General features: G+C 32.7%; 1 protein-coding gene across 1 annotated transcript; it reads right to left on the minus strand.

The window, feature by feature from the left end:
- Positions 1–4,529: 4,529 nt before the first annotated feature.
- LOC106768494 (beta-galactosidase 3) lies at positions 4,530–10,344 on the minus strand. The gene is made up of 19 exons (XM_014653677.2): positions 9,846–10,344; positions 9,656–9,751; positions 9,426–9,538; positions 9,140–9,206; positions 8,955–9,047; positions 8,712–8,855; positions 8,399–8,487; positions 8,209–8,314; positions 8,030–8,117; positions 7,584–7,702; positions 7,337–7,501; positions 7,046–7,224; positions 6,765–6,874; positions 6,574–6,683; positions 6,223–6,333; positions 6,032–6,145; positions 5,740–5,942; positions 5,290–5,626; positions 4,530–5,165 (listed from the first exon to the last, which is right to left on the minus strand). The coding sequence occupies exons 1-19, from the start codon at positions 10,008–10,010 to the stop codon at positions 5,031–5,033; spliced, it is 2,544 nt and encodes an 847-aa protein (XP_014509163.1). The 5' UTR covers positions 10,011–10,344; the 3' UTR covers positions 4,530–5,030.
- Between the last annotated feature and the right edge of the window lie 5,259 nt (positions 10,345–15,603).

Here is a 15,603-nt window from a genome sequence, read left to right on the forward strand (position 1 = left end):
CGTTTGAAGATAATAAATTAAGATAAACAGTAAATTTGGTCGCGTGAAGAAATGTCAATTTAATAATTTAATAAAACAAATCATAAAACATGTTTATTTAGAAGTAAAATAATATGTTTACCGTTAAATGGAATGCTTTGAAATCAATGCCTGTGTTTAAGAGGCACACTGTTCCGTTCGCACTTTTGTCGTACAAGTGAATGATAACCTTGTGTTATTTTTAATTTAGTGTCTCGTAATTAATATTTAAATAGACTTAGGTTAGGTCATTTAATGAAAATTTTATTTAAAAAAGAAAAAAAAAACATGAACCACATCTATAATAAAATTATATTGTATCCATAAGCAAAAAATATGAAAAGTTAAGCAATAAATCAATGCAACATACTCAATAATTAAATTGATCAACATAATATTCAGAATTCAACCCTGAGTCTAATTCATAAAAATGAAAATATTGAATATTATATAAGGATCAAGATGAATAAATTTAATAGTGTTATGTCTCTTTAATAGACATGCAACCTCTTTAATAACTTATCAGTGATGATAATGGTGTCAAACTCTTGTGTAGTTTTGCACATGCATGTCTCATTGATATGGTATCTTTTGAATAAAACTCTTCCTCAAATCTCATTGGTGTGGTGTCTCTCCAATAAACCTCTCCCTCTTTAAAAAAAAACTCATTATTGTTGTGTAAAAATCCTTGATTTGGTAGATTTAAGAGAAACAAACGATACCACAAGAAAGTGCACCAATAGGTTGAACTATAGGCTTCAGCACAAGCTCCCCCTAGGATCCATTACAAGGTCTATCCCAAGCTCTACCATAGGCTCTACCACAAGCTATAAAACAACCTCTACAAGCTTTAAAATCAAACCTAGAGAGTCTTTATTCCCATCTTGCACACCTACCACTTTAAGACAATAAAGTTGTATTTTTGTGCCAATTTTTTTCCCCTGACTAGGAATTACATTGGCATCTTATTGCAATCATCTACACTCAGATAAATCATTATAAATCATTTTAAAATTTGAACAAAAAAAAGATAGATGCAATACAGGAGGATATTTCACTTCGTTTTTCTTTTTCAACTCTTCCTCCAACTTCTTATTGTGTTTTATTTTTCTTTCCTTGCTTTTTATGTACATCTTCTCTCCACTTCGTTTATTTTTTCTCCTCATTATTTACATTCTCCTTTTCACCGATCACATCTCCTCATCTTCTAATTTTTTGTTTTCCTCTTCATTCTCTTTTTCCTCCTCACCACTTCTTATTTTCTCTTTTTCTTAGTTTCAATCATCATCAATTCCCTTGCCAATCACAACCCTTGTCTTTTTGTTACAGACTGACATTGTTTCCTGGGATTTACTGTTGTATTGGAAGAGAATTGACTGTTTTTTGGTTAGTCAATTGTTTGGGAAGTTGTCCTACCTACATTTCCAAATTTCTGATGGGAGTTTTAATGTTCTTTTCACAGGTTGTGGAGACCTACATGAGTTGAATGGGTTTATCATTTAATTTGGATAATTTATGATGTTGATGATTTTGGTAGGAGCTTGCCTTTGTGAAAAGCCAACATGTTAATTTTAGTTGCTTCTCCAGTTGGAGTTGTTTGAGTAATTTTTGGCCTTCTAGAATTTTTCATGTAATTAGCTTACTTGGCCTGAGCTAATTTTGTCACAGTGTAATAGACATTAAGATGGTCTCCAACATAAAAATCACATCTTAATATTTGGTAAGATGAATTTTGTGCAGAAGTTCTTAATTGCATCTTGATTATCTATTATTTTTTTAGCTCCTTCATTTGTTGCGTGATGATCTTGTTTTATGCCAAAATAACATTTTGAGTGTCCAACTCCATGATTCCTCTTTTGGCAAGTTGAATTCTATCATGATGAACTTAGTGATCACTGGCTGCCAAGGCATCGATGATAGTTATAGCTTCATCAACATCCTTGGTCATCATAGATCCTCTAGTTGAGGCATCCAATAACATCCTTGTTTGAGGTCTCAACCCACTACAGAACATGTACAATTAAGCCAGCTCATCAAAGCCATGGTTTTAGCATTTGTTTAAGAGTGATTTATATCTTTCCCAGGCTTCACAAATGGGCTCATCTACACCTTGAGAGTATGATGTTGTAGTTGATCTAGCACTTATGTACTCAGATCGAGGGAAAAATTTGGTCAAAAGTTTTTTTCCACATCCTCCCATCTAATCAGGCTCTAATTTAGGATATGATTGCAGTCATGTCTTAGCTTTCACTCCAACAAAAATGGGAAGAGTCTAAGATAGGTTACATATTCGTTCTTATCATCCATTCCCATAATGCCAATAAGTTCATAGAAGGTACTCAAGTGGTTATATGGATCTTCATTGTCTAACCCAAAAAATTCGTTCATTATGATCCATTAAAATAGTCATGGCTTCATTTCAATTGATTTTGTTGGTTTGACTATGCTGGAGAAATGTCTTGTCTAAGATTATGAGCATAGTCTCCCAACCTTCATCTTGGTCCAATATTTTCTCCCATGATTTCCTTTTGAGGTTGATGAATTGTTTCTAAAGTGGAAGGTTCTTCTAGTTGTTTTCCCTGTCTCAATTGTTTGTTGTGTTTTTTGGTCCTGTTGTTTGTTATCGCAGTTCTTTCTAGCCCAAGATCAAACAACAAATCTCCAACCTTGGATTTCTTCTTTGCATACACAAGAACTCCAAGAACAAGTGAAGGCAGTAAAATAATTTTTAAACTAGAATTAACTTTACAAATATTAATATATTTACAACAAATTTGAATTAATCACATTTTTGAAAAAAAATTAGAATCAAAATCCCCCACAACAAGACAAAAAACTCGATGACGTCCTAGTTCGAGATCAATTACATCAACAAGTGTACTGGTTCAATTGTGGTACCAAGTGTCATATCCACAAAGATTTGATAAACTTTTATGGAAACTCGTGATGTTATTTGGATTTATGATTTTAAACGTTTAGTTGTCAAGTGATAATGATCTAGAACTCAAAGTTAAAATCGAATAATTCAGTAGCATAAAGTATGTTATGATTGGATTTTACTACTTTGTTCTTATACACAGTTAGTATTTCATTAGACTAAAATTCATTTTTTGTTCTTGAAAATACATTAATGTACTCTTAGGCTCATGTATGCAACACTAGGATCTAAAGACATTCAAACTCGGTGTGATTTCTCTACTCCTAATGAATGAACTCTTTTCATTAATGATTAAGACTCTTTACACCAACTAAGTCATATAGGGACAGTTTTACCACCTAACGACCTTAGATGATTCAATTGGATCTATAAGATTAATTAGCTTTCACCAAACTCAAGTTATGTTGCAACATATAAATGATCAGTTCATCACACATAAAAAGTGAATTGAATTATTAACATAAGAAAGCACACTTGAATAAAATAGTAAAATAGTACCAAGTATAAATTCAGAGTTATATCCAATTCCTAGCACTTAGAAGTTCAACAACACATAATAATCTTAACATTCAATCTTAGGACTTCTTGTCCATTCTTTACGTCTTCTCTCAATCGTAAAAAAAATATTACAAGTTAAGAGAAAGAGTCTAAAGAGAGACTAAGAACCTCTAATGGAATTCTAGATATAAAATAGGAATTTATAGAAAATTGGGAAGTTGGTTGCAACTCTAAACGTGGTGGCCAAACTTGTTAGCTTTTCTTCAATGAAGGGTTTCTTGTAGCTTATACCTTTGCTCTTGTTGTTCAATCACAAAGCTTTTTTCGATAATGGGATTCCTTCATGGTTGAGCTCCAAAATTTGGTGTTTGAAATTGTTTCATCATGTAGTTTTTCTTGCATAGCTCAGGCACCATCTTCTTTGCTTGAGTTGTGGAAGCAAAATTTACATCTTTTTTAAACCATTTTTCAATTTCTCAAATTGTAATTTTGGACCTCAAGATGTTATCCTCTATTTCTTATAATTATGTAAAATTTAATCACAAATACATTAATTTTACCACACATGTTCATATCCTCATGCTTTTGTTGAATTCTTTAAATATTAGAGAATAAAATCTAAATTATGCAATAAAATGAATAAGATAAATACTAAAATGCATGTGAAATACAAGTAAAATAAGCACTTATGACAAAAGGTAAAAAAAAAGTGTATGCTTCCTAAAATAACACCATGTGTATTTATGATTTTTGAACTCTATGAAACACAATAACCATATATTAATTATATTTTATTAATTGTATAAAAAAATATTTATAATATGATCATTGAGATTTGACTAAAAAATATTCATAATATAATCAAACTATTGACTATATATTTTATTCTTGTATGTCAATAATGTTGAATGAATCATGTTGAACCCTTTTTTTAGTATATTTATTGGACACCTGATTGAGTATTTTTTTCAAAACAAAAAAAAATGAAACAACAAAAATAGAGACTTGCAACTTTTCAACCAACCACGGAAGGAGAGCAATTAAGCCAAGAAAACTAACATACAACTCTAGCAACTAAAATGAAAACACACTTTCTATAAATATTGAACTTTTATAAATCTCATCCGACAATCGTTACAGTAAGATCCACTCTCACGTTGAACCTGGTTCGTGTGGCATGACTGACCTCATTAATTTAATACAAAGTTACCCAAAAAAAAAAAACAAATCACACCAACATATAAATGCCTCGCTTCCCAGTGCCCATATCCGGTTAAAAGGTCGGGGACTGGTACACTCTAAATTCACACATACGAGGGTCCAAATTTCAGACCATTGTTTTTCACATTCACCTATCTAACTAACAAAAAAATTTCCTCTTTAACCCCACCAAATAAAATTATAAACGACGTGCCTTAGAACCACTTTATAGAGTTTCACACTATGCCACTTTAACTACTCTACAGCTACACAACTACCTTTAACTTTATCTATGCTCCTTTTATTATTCTTCATCCCTTTTCCTTGCGCTTTATGTCACTGCACACTAAACGTAAAAGGGTGCTTCCTTGTCCAATCAACCCCTCCAATTTGTAGCACTTGGACCGCAAACCGCTTCCACTGATAACCGTTTCATTACGTTTGGACATGGGTCTTGCCCGAAGTTGCTGTTTGACACACTGATTGTGCATCTTGATTTTCCTACACATCTCTGAAACATGAAACACAAAGATACGAGGAAATTTATCAGAAACTAATGTATTATGCGGGTAAAGTCTATCAGAAAGGACTAGTCTCTTATAACATTCCGTGTCTGAAGGAGTATCATACATCACCTTTTCTAATATGGCATAGGATGCTGGAGAATGGCAAGCTCCTTGTACGTAGCTCCCACAAGTACCCAAAGGAGTACCAAAGCTGGCAAATTTAATGGAAGAGATGATCTGGCCAGGGCTGCAGTGCAAGTGAACCTTTGGTGGACGGAACTCTTCTGACTTACCATAGCTCTCGATGTGCCAGTTCTTAATATTTGGGTGGTACTCAGACACATCAGCACACACACTGCTCACTGATCTCTTCACTAGCGAGATTTTTGAAGGATCTCCCCCGAGTTCCTCGAAAATAACCAAAAGATTTTGAGTTGGCTTCAACCAAGATCGAGGGACGTGGTACCTGAAACATTTTGCATGAAATGAAATGTAACATAAGATTTCCATTGCCTCATACTATGTCCACCGATATAATAACGTTGCAGAAGCTACAATGTCATTGTTAGTAATACTCACCATCGCTGGGTTGGTTGGCCACAACCAAGTTGGCACTTTGGAGGTCTAAATGAACCAGCATAGTTACACTCATTACAATTACCAGTAGCAAAGGCAGTCCAGTATCTTCCAATACTCTGGCCATTAATCCATATCTGACCTTTACCCATTCCCTCCATGTCCAATGCCAATGGTTCGTCTCCTTCCGGAGCATCAAAAGAAGTCTGCACAGTTCACAGGTTAAGCTTATCAGTTTTGAAGCTAGTGTTACATTTTCAGTCAAACTTAGTCCATTTTGTCTTTTATTTTATACCCTGTGCCATGTCAATGGCTGGTTTTTTTGTACAACTATTGCTGACTGCATCCATGCAACAGTAGAGATACCATTTGGAGAAGCAAGATTCATGGACTCTCCTTTCAACCCAACCTGTTTAAAAGCGTGTTAATGAAATTTTCTACAAGGAAAGTGAGGCAACTTAAGTTTCTAAAGTAAGGGTATGCAACCTGATAAGTCCACTTCTGCCCTGACAAGATCCATTTTCCCTGATCAAGTCCATGGAGCGCAACTGGACCTAGGATTCCGGTGCTCCATGACTCAAAATGTTCTCCTACATTCTTTGACAACAAAATACAGAAAGCATTTGGTCAATAATACGAGTTATTCGGAGGAAAAAAATTGAGCCATTGTTGATATTTTTATTTCTTGTCAAATGAGCTGACATTTAGTAGGCTTTTGTAACCATAGAAAGATGGAAGTGGTAAATGAACTTGAGCACAAACCAATAACCGCTATTTATGGAAACTAAACATTTACTGACAGTAGGATTTGGAAAGTAAAAGAGGAAAGAGACTTACGGGAAGTCCAATGGCAACACTGAGCAGAGCTATTCTGTTTGTTCCAGCACGAAGGTTTACCTTGCCGGTGTATGTGAATCTTCTATATTCCCTCGTTCCAAAGGCAGAACCTGGGTTCAAACATATATTATGTTTACTTATACCGATAAGCTAAAATGGGGTGTTATGGGCAAGCAAGAAAATTTACATACCAGAAAGTTGACCATTGATGAAAACATGCACAGCATGGCCTGTAGATTGAACGAGGAGAGTGGGTAGCTCACCTCCATGTAGAAAGGATTCGGATGGACCTATATCAACGCTGGAAACATAGATATAAAATGAGTTACAGATTAAGTACATTCAGTATGGTTTCTATACCTCTTCACTTAGTAGCTGGAACGAGGGATAAACTTAAAGAATCTGAAAAGTAAGGTGTTGTGAAAAGCTTATGCAAGGACAATATTTGGAATGCCTAAAAATCAGTCTTTACCTAGTTATATACCAAAGATAATCACTTTCATCCTTTGTTACATTTATCTGTTCCAGGAGACCTGGAGCAGAGATTGCCGAGCTGTCTTCTACAGAATAAATATCTTCATCAAAACTTTCCCATGAGAACATTTGAGTATTTGTCGGCAACATTTGCATCTGAGATGTTTGCACTCCAACCTAAATCATGTTGAATAGACACGTTGAAGGTGAAAAAGTTGCCATCAGAAGTAAGGATAGAATAACTAAATACAATACAGGATACCAAATATGTCAAACTTTTGTTACATACTTTTGCCGTATTGAAGACAACATTTCTACAATCTGGGAGGATGCTGACGGACCAAGGAGGCAAGTTATAGTGCATATTATTGAACATCACTCTAACAGAGGATTTTGAATCATAGTTTGAGAGAAAAGCAGCACACTCTCCAGTTTCCGTAGTGTATACATGTGCCTGAAAAAGGAGCATGTTGGCTAGGATCAATAAACAAAGCTTTACTCGTGAAAAACAAAATAACATTGACTTGAGTCAACACCTGTTGGGATTCCCCTAATGAAGTAACAATGGGGTCAGTCGAAACTAAAGCTCGCTCACACATCTTGATGGCCCTATGAAGCTCCTTCAGATGACCATATTTTGGTTGTCTAATCAAACCTTCAATGTTTTATTGCAGAAATAGTCAGGTAAGAGGCAAAAAAGGGTTATGGGGTACTGTTCTGAGATAAACACACCCCAAACTGTAAGCACTAGAGGAAAGTATTTGTGGCTTTCAAAGTAGTGAAGAGTAAAAAGTTTATGGACATAAAAATTGACAAAAAATTCATGCATATGAGGTTACAAAGAAAAAGAACGGTACTGACATGTAGTTACAAAATTTGCACAGTACTATCTGCCAGAATTCTTGAAGAACTTTGGTTTCATTATTATGGGGTATATAAACACTATAAATAACATAGAAGGCATAGAATTTTCAGCTCTCACCATATTCATCCAGTGGAGCATCATAGTCATAGCTGGTAGCGATGAAAGGGCCTCCAGCTGTTCGTCCAAAATTGGTTCCTCCATGATACTACAGGTAAATGCAAGAGAACATAGGTTGGTTACCAGAGTAGGTTGCATCATGATCAATTTATAAATCATCTTAAGCCAACAAAACTAACCATGTAGTAATTTACAAAGGACCCTCCTCTTATTATAAATCGAGCAGCTGCAAATGCCAAATCCTGGACAGGCCTTTTGTGGATTGGACCTCCAAATTCTGTAAACCTTCACATTTAACAGAAAGTTATGCCTGATATTTCATTTCTCCATTTTTAACTTTTAATATCGCAGTGAAGAAGAAAAGCTTACCAGCCACTCCATGCCTCTGTCCAAATCAGAGGCTTATAAGGTCTGTTTGGAGTAAACTTATCACAATAGAAGCCATTACACGTGTTTATCTGTTACCCCACAGACGAAACAGATTAGTTTAATCAAATAAATGAAGTAAACGCAACTGTCTGAGTGCTGCATTTAATTTTCTAATTTTTTTAAGGTTACTAGTATCTGAAAGTTAAAATAATCATAGAATAACCAAAAAGAAAACCTAGGCATGTTAATGGTGTATCAGAAGATTGCATTTTATATTATACAGTTTTCAAAGAGGAAGAGTAAGAATGCTTACCACTGGATCTGGCGCATCATCTTCCTTGCACATCACCCAAGGAACTCCAGTTCCCATCTCCACAGCCATTTTGGCTGCCCAATTCACATAGTTTTGACCAGCAGCCCCTTGCAACTTACTCTGTGCACCGTACTCATTCTCAATCTAAAACAGCACACAGTAAATGTTTCATTATTCAAACCAGATCTAGAGTGAAAAGTTCATAGCCACTGGTGCTTTGAAATGAAAGACCTTGATGTTTACCTGAGAGAGTATAATGGGGCCACCCTGAGACTCAAATAGCTGCTCACTCTTCATCATTCCCACGATCTTCTCGGTGAATCCTTGCATCGCCCTCTGCAACACAGTTTATGTCTCATAAGTAAAGTTCAAAGCACCCAATAGTCTTATCATAAAACATTTTTCGAAAAAAAATAAAAATGAAAGACCTTGAAAGGTTCATTGTCGGTTCTAAAGCTTATCCCGGGAACATACTTAAGCCAAACAGGAAATCCCCTGCACATAAAACGATATAAGATAAAAGAACTTAAGATGCTAAGCAATGAGAAGATTGAATTTAAAAGACAACTGATAAACAAGCTTTGAAATTGTGGCCGCAGCAACACAAGGTTTCTAGAGTCTCTACGACCAGAATTATGGCCGCATTGACCACAAATGCAATGAAACTGTGACTGCAAGTGAATTCCATTGCCATGTTAGAAAAAGAGAAGTTACCCGAAATTCCATTCTGCACAGACATAAGGTCCAATGCGGAGATGAGCGTAAAGCCCTGCTTTTTGTATAGTCTTCACGAATCTCACCAGATCATACCTCCCTTCGAAATTGTACTGAATTGAGTTCCATGCAGAAACAAGCACATTCGACCAGAAGCTCAAATTAGAGGTCGAAAAATGAAAACAGCGAAACCAAAAAAAAAAAAAAAGAAGGAGAGAGTGAAGAATCACATTGCCAGGAGAAGGTTCATGAACATTCCAGAAGACGTAGGTTTCAACCACATCAAGCCCTCCCTCTTTGGCCTTAAAAATCAGATCTTCCCACATCTGCGCCGACACCATTTCACAACAAAATCAGAAAAAACGAGAGGAAAGTAAAGAAAGCTGGTAAAGTGGAAGGATGTTCTTTTTTGGTGCTTACATCAGGGGTGCTTCTGGGGTAATGTATGGAGCCGGAGAAGAGGATTCTCCTTTGCCCATTAATGAGAATAGCCTTTCTGTCGTAGGAGACAGTGGCGTGAGAAGAGAAAGTGGAAGAGGCGAAGAGAAAGAAGAACAGTAAGATGGAAAACGAGGTGGTTTCCATGGTGTAATGGGAAGGAAGTGCAAGAAGAGAGAAAGTAAAAATGTAATGAAATTATTGTTCTAAGAATGGGGTGACGGTGGAACGGTGAGAGTAGGAGAGGGAAGAGGGTCCATTCCTTAATAACAAGCAGTGTGGTGTTGTTCGGTTGCAGCTGGGAGAGGATGGCAAATTATTTATAACTAGTGTGAACTGTCATACTGCCACACTAAGAAGTACACTGATACATGACAGAGAGTAACGGTGAGAGACACGGTGAGAAAGAAAGACAGTATCAGTAAACCAGTAAATGGTGGAAACCTTTTCTGGAGTTGTCTTCCAGCACCACAATTTCATCGTATCCAAACAATAGAAAACTAAGACAGTTCCAAAGTCATAGTTTATAGGTAAAGAACAAACATAAGAGCATTCAGAATTTGCAAATTATAAAAAAATAAATAAAAAGTAAGAGAGAATAAGATGATTATCTAAAGGGAACTATATATACTTCCTTTTTTTTTAAAATATCTAAATGTAATAATATTTGAATTATATTTATATTATTAAAATGCTTTATATATATATATATATATATATATATATATATATATATATATATATATATATATATTTTAAGCATGTCAAATTATATATATTTTTTCATCTGAAAAGTATATTATCATTTCTGTATTAAAAGAAGGTGTCATGTGATATTTAATTTTGTTTAATCAATGTATACTGTTTTATATAAAAATCAATAACATTAAGTAAGGAACTTGTGAGGTTGGATTAACTATTCAAAATAAGTGTTTTGTTGAAATACTTTATAGTTTCTTTTACATTTTTATTGATTTGAAATAAGTGTTTTATTATTTCTCCTATAAAAACATTTTTTTATTAAATGTTATGTACCACGATTAAATCAGAGATGTGAAACATCTACTAAATATTATTATATTACTAATTTTATATATAAAAAAAGTAATTTTTATTATGTAATCATTAAATTATAATTTTATATCGTCATAATTATTTATATTAAGACTTTGAAATTTACTTATAACAACTTAATCAAACAAAATGCGTGGAATAGTTTTGTTGAGCTATATAATAATAACTTTTTCTGATAACTTTTAGCATGTACTTTTTTTTATAAATTTCAATATTTTTTTCTAGTTTCTTAATAGTTGTTCTAAAAGTAGTGCTTACTATGATATAAACATATATGACATCAATTTTTGTGTCTATTTCTTTAGTCTGTGTAACAATTTATGTGTAGTTATACAAATAAAATTTCTAATACAATTGAGTAGTTTTTAGTTTTTTGTATTTTTTATATTTCTATAGTATTTACTTTTTCTTCTTTTGTTATTAATTTCTTTAAGAAAAACATTTAGGTGCCTTTATTTGCTGTCGCCACGTAAGTTCTTTTAGTGATATATCGGCATGATAATATATACTTATAAAGTCATACTAATTAAAGAACAAATACTTGAATAAAACGAGCATTGTAGCTAACATTGCAAAGAAGCAATTTTTCATCTGTCGTTATTATTATTTATATCACCAATGCAACTAACACATTTTACAACTCTTTGGTATCTTTTTTATTTGATTAAAGTAATACAGGAGAGGATCAGAAATGGTGAGTTATTTTTTATTGTTCTTAGAAGTTTCACGTCGATTAGAGATAAAGTCAATTTATAATATATAAATGAAATGAAATGCAAATTTTATCTTATATATTAATTTTATAAGAATGAGTTAAGCTTAAAATTTATTACTTAACATAATAAGAGAGTTTAATTAAAACTTAACCTAACGAATTCTTTGTGAGAATAATTTAGTATCATATTTGCAAAATTTTAAAAAATATATGCATATTACCAGTTTTACTCACCGCAATCACATTTTCGTTTATTAAAAATAATATTTATCTTCTACATAAAACAATTAATATAGTTATTATAAGTAAAGTAAGATATGAGTATAATTTGTGTATATACAAAAATAATAATAATAATAGATTATTATAAATCATACATCATATATTCCCATCTAGATTTGGTGATATATAAACAACTTGATGAAGTGCATAAATGCCCGTAAAGATAATTATTAAAAGCATTACGCCAATAAGAATATGTGTCTTTAAGTTGGTACAAAAATTCAATTGGAACATACCTTGGTCATTATAAAATTCATATTGCTGGGAAATTTGCATTAAAACAAAGTATTAAATAAAGAGGGATGAAATAGTGTAAAGAACCCCAACACAAACCTAACTTTATTGTGCTTTAAATAACATCACTCTTGCCTCCGTTTTTCTTTTCTGTTTATAATTTATTTACACCCATAATAATAACAAATGCAACATGTATAGTATGATCGATCAGTCTTTAATTATCGTACGATTAACATTTTCAGAAGAATGTTAAAGAAAAATCATCTTTAATTTTAAGTTTCTATAAACTGAACGATTTTTTAACAAGTTAATCGGTGATACATTTATTAAATATCGTGTTTTGATTGTAGTTCTTGATCTTACATTCGAAACACAAATCTTGTAGAAAATGTTAAGTGATGTAATATCATTTATATTAGCGTTTTGTTTTTAGTGTTGAATTAAGTTTCGGAACCAAATTTTATGTATAAGTATATTACTTGTGACCTATTTTGTCCTTTGTGTCGTTGTCTTGATATGTGTAATCAATCTATTCATATTTTTATAGTGTAGTATTACTTAAGTCATCGATTATTATTGGGTAATTAACGACTTGTTACAATTAATTCAGTGCAGTGATGGTATATGATATTGATTTCAAAATCGTAGTTGTCATTTTATTCTTCTACGCATGTTATTGAGTACTGAGGATCTTGGCTCGAGGTAACTATAAACGAATCTTAACTTTTTCAAAAACAGTGAAAAGCGAAAACTAACAAAAGCTAAAGTGATGGTAAAGATAAAAGTATTCCTGATAATAGATATAACAATAAGTAGATATAAATTTGATCTTCATAATTTTTTAGACTTAAACTAAAAAAGTATTATATATATAAAATATAAGGATCGAAGTTAATGGTCATTTATGAACAATTATCAAGTATTAATGGATCAAATTATTTTACACTTTATAAATATACCGTATTGATTATTATTTATTGAATTTGACTGTTTAAAAATATATATTGTACTACTGGTTAATAAATGGACTTGACTATCATGAGTTATATAAATATAGAATTGATGTTCAAGTACAATGATCTTTTCCTATAATAATAGAATAGTGACTATTTTATGAATATATTTAATTTGAGTGTCAGAGTGTCTTTTATAAGTCAATCATCCATAAAAAAATTGCATTCTCAACAAAAAAGTTCGACTGATCCTCAAACTAATTCAACCGAAACATAATAAAAGATGGTTGAATTTAATAGCATAGTGTGGTTATTTGGTTGGTGATGGTGCCCATGAAGAAGCCCCCACTTGGGACCATGTTTGTTTGTCTGGTGGAAACCACCGAGTTAGTTCGGCTCCATTAATGGTGTTCTGAATTCTATTTAGTACATTTTTTTAACTACGTTTTTGTGTCTCTTAATTTCAACTTTGTGCAGTGTTTGACGGCGGGAACAACGGAAGAAGATTAGAATTTGGATCCGAAATGAAGTTTAGTCTTTCACACTCCAACTCACCCACCTCATGTCTAGCTATCAATGTCTCATTTCCATGCATCCATATGCTGATTTTGTCTATTTTAGCACTTTGCACCAAACTTTTTCCCATAATTCTCGTCGCTTTTAACTTAATTGGATGAAGTGTTTTTCTTATGTATCATTTCACCTATAGAATAAGATCGGTCCCTTCACGGTCAACTAAAAACAATTACGTACCTTAGTACCTATTTTCTTCCTTCGGTTTTATAGAATGTGATAAAATTCACACTGTCATTCAATTCAAGAGTTAAGATTTTTGTACCAAACTATTTCTTAGAGCAAGGGAATCACTGCTTTATAGCTTTAATTCCCACTAGTTTCCATTTTGCAGGGTGCAGGCTTCTTACTCATTGGAGTGTTTTCATGAAAAATTTAAGTGAATCCAAGTGGTAATAAATAGAGACAACAAAGTTGAGCATTAGATATATAAAAAAATATATTAATTATTATCTTAAAGTTTTAAATCAGAAGTGATGAAAATAGCTTATGTCAGTTGGTCTCATATATTAATGGTTTTTCGATAAATTTCTTCAAAAGGCCAATCAGTATTATTAGAATTAAAGATTAATATAAATCTAAATCTTATATATTAAAAGTATGAAAAAGTTTTATAATCTATTATCTTAACATAAGTATGTAACCAGTTATAATAATCAAAAGAAGATGATCACTTTGGATAATAGTACTTTAGATAATGGTTCAGTGAGTGTTAAATTATCAAAATCCAAAGTAATGGTAAAATGTACTTCTTCCTTTTTTTTTTTTTGTTATGAAAGTTTTGGAAGTTAAAATTATTGTGATTTTATTTTTGGTTGGTTAAATCAGTTCACCCTAATTGTTAACGGTGTTAGTCAATGTTAAATAAATAGTGACTAGGAATGCATATGTACTGTTTTTAAATTATGTGACTTAATAAATAATTTGTAATGTGAAATTTTATTTTTTTAAATGAACATGGGAAATATTTGATTAAAGAGAGTCAATGACCAAATTAGGGATTGAAGTTGTGCGTTCATTCACCAAAATTAGGAATTGAATTCACAATTAGCAAAATTAGGGTTCACTCGGTGAAATAATTTCTTGTCGTTGGGAGTTGGTTAGTTGGAATATTGGAATGGTAGAGTATTAAAGGTTAGTAAATATTTTTCTATTATAGTTTACAATTTTTTTTTTATTGATTTTTGTCCTGATATGTTGAAGTATTTATGTTTTGGGAACCCAAATTATTAATTTTAGGGTATGAGGTGTTTAAATGTTGAAGAATGACGTTTTAAATATGGATGTGTTATCCAATGTTGAAATGTGTTTTCATTGTGGTCCTTTATTTCTAAAGTCACGTTGAAGTGTCTGTTTAAGTGTGGTACGTGTTTAATATATCTTTTATTTTGTCAACATATGAATATTCTATAAGTGTATATATGTGTATCTATATACTTGTATGCAATATGGATAGAGATTTTGAGGTGGTCTTCCACCATGAAGGAAAGTTTGTAAGTGACGCGAAGTTGAAGTATGAAGGAGAAACTTCTACCTTGCTCTTTGACCTAGATATATGAAGCTACTTTGTGGTTTTAAGTGTACTAAAAATGATGTGGTATATTGGAGCGAAAGAGTTGTAGTATTGTGTACGAGGAGGTTCAATGTTTAAAGACAGGTTGGAGTTTTTGTCTAAAGACATCGGTGCGATGCATATGGTTAACATAAAGAGGTCAAATGGTCAAGTTCATCTATTTCTGGTACACATAAGGTTTGAACCCCAAGTAATATATATGTTGAAATATTTGCTTCATGGTGCAGTTGAAGTTAGTGTCTATCAGAAAGGTGAGGATGGCTGTGAGGGTGAGTGTGACGGTGAAGGTGAATGTGGAGTTGTGTTAGACAAGGGGGGGTAAGTGTGAAGGTG

The sequence above is a fragment of the Vigna radiata genome, chromosome 7 (genome assembly GCF_000741045.1).
Source record: "Vigna radiata var. radiata cultivar VC1973A chromosome 7, Vradiata_ver6, whole genome shotgun sequence".
Classification (NCBI taxonomy): domain Eukaryota; kingdom Viridiplantae; phylum Streptophyta; class Magnoliopsida; order Fabales; family Fabaceae; genus Vigna; species Vigna radiata.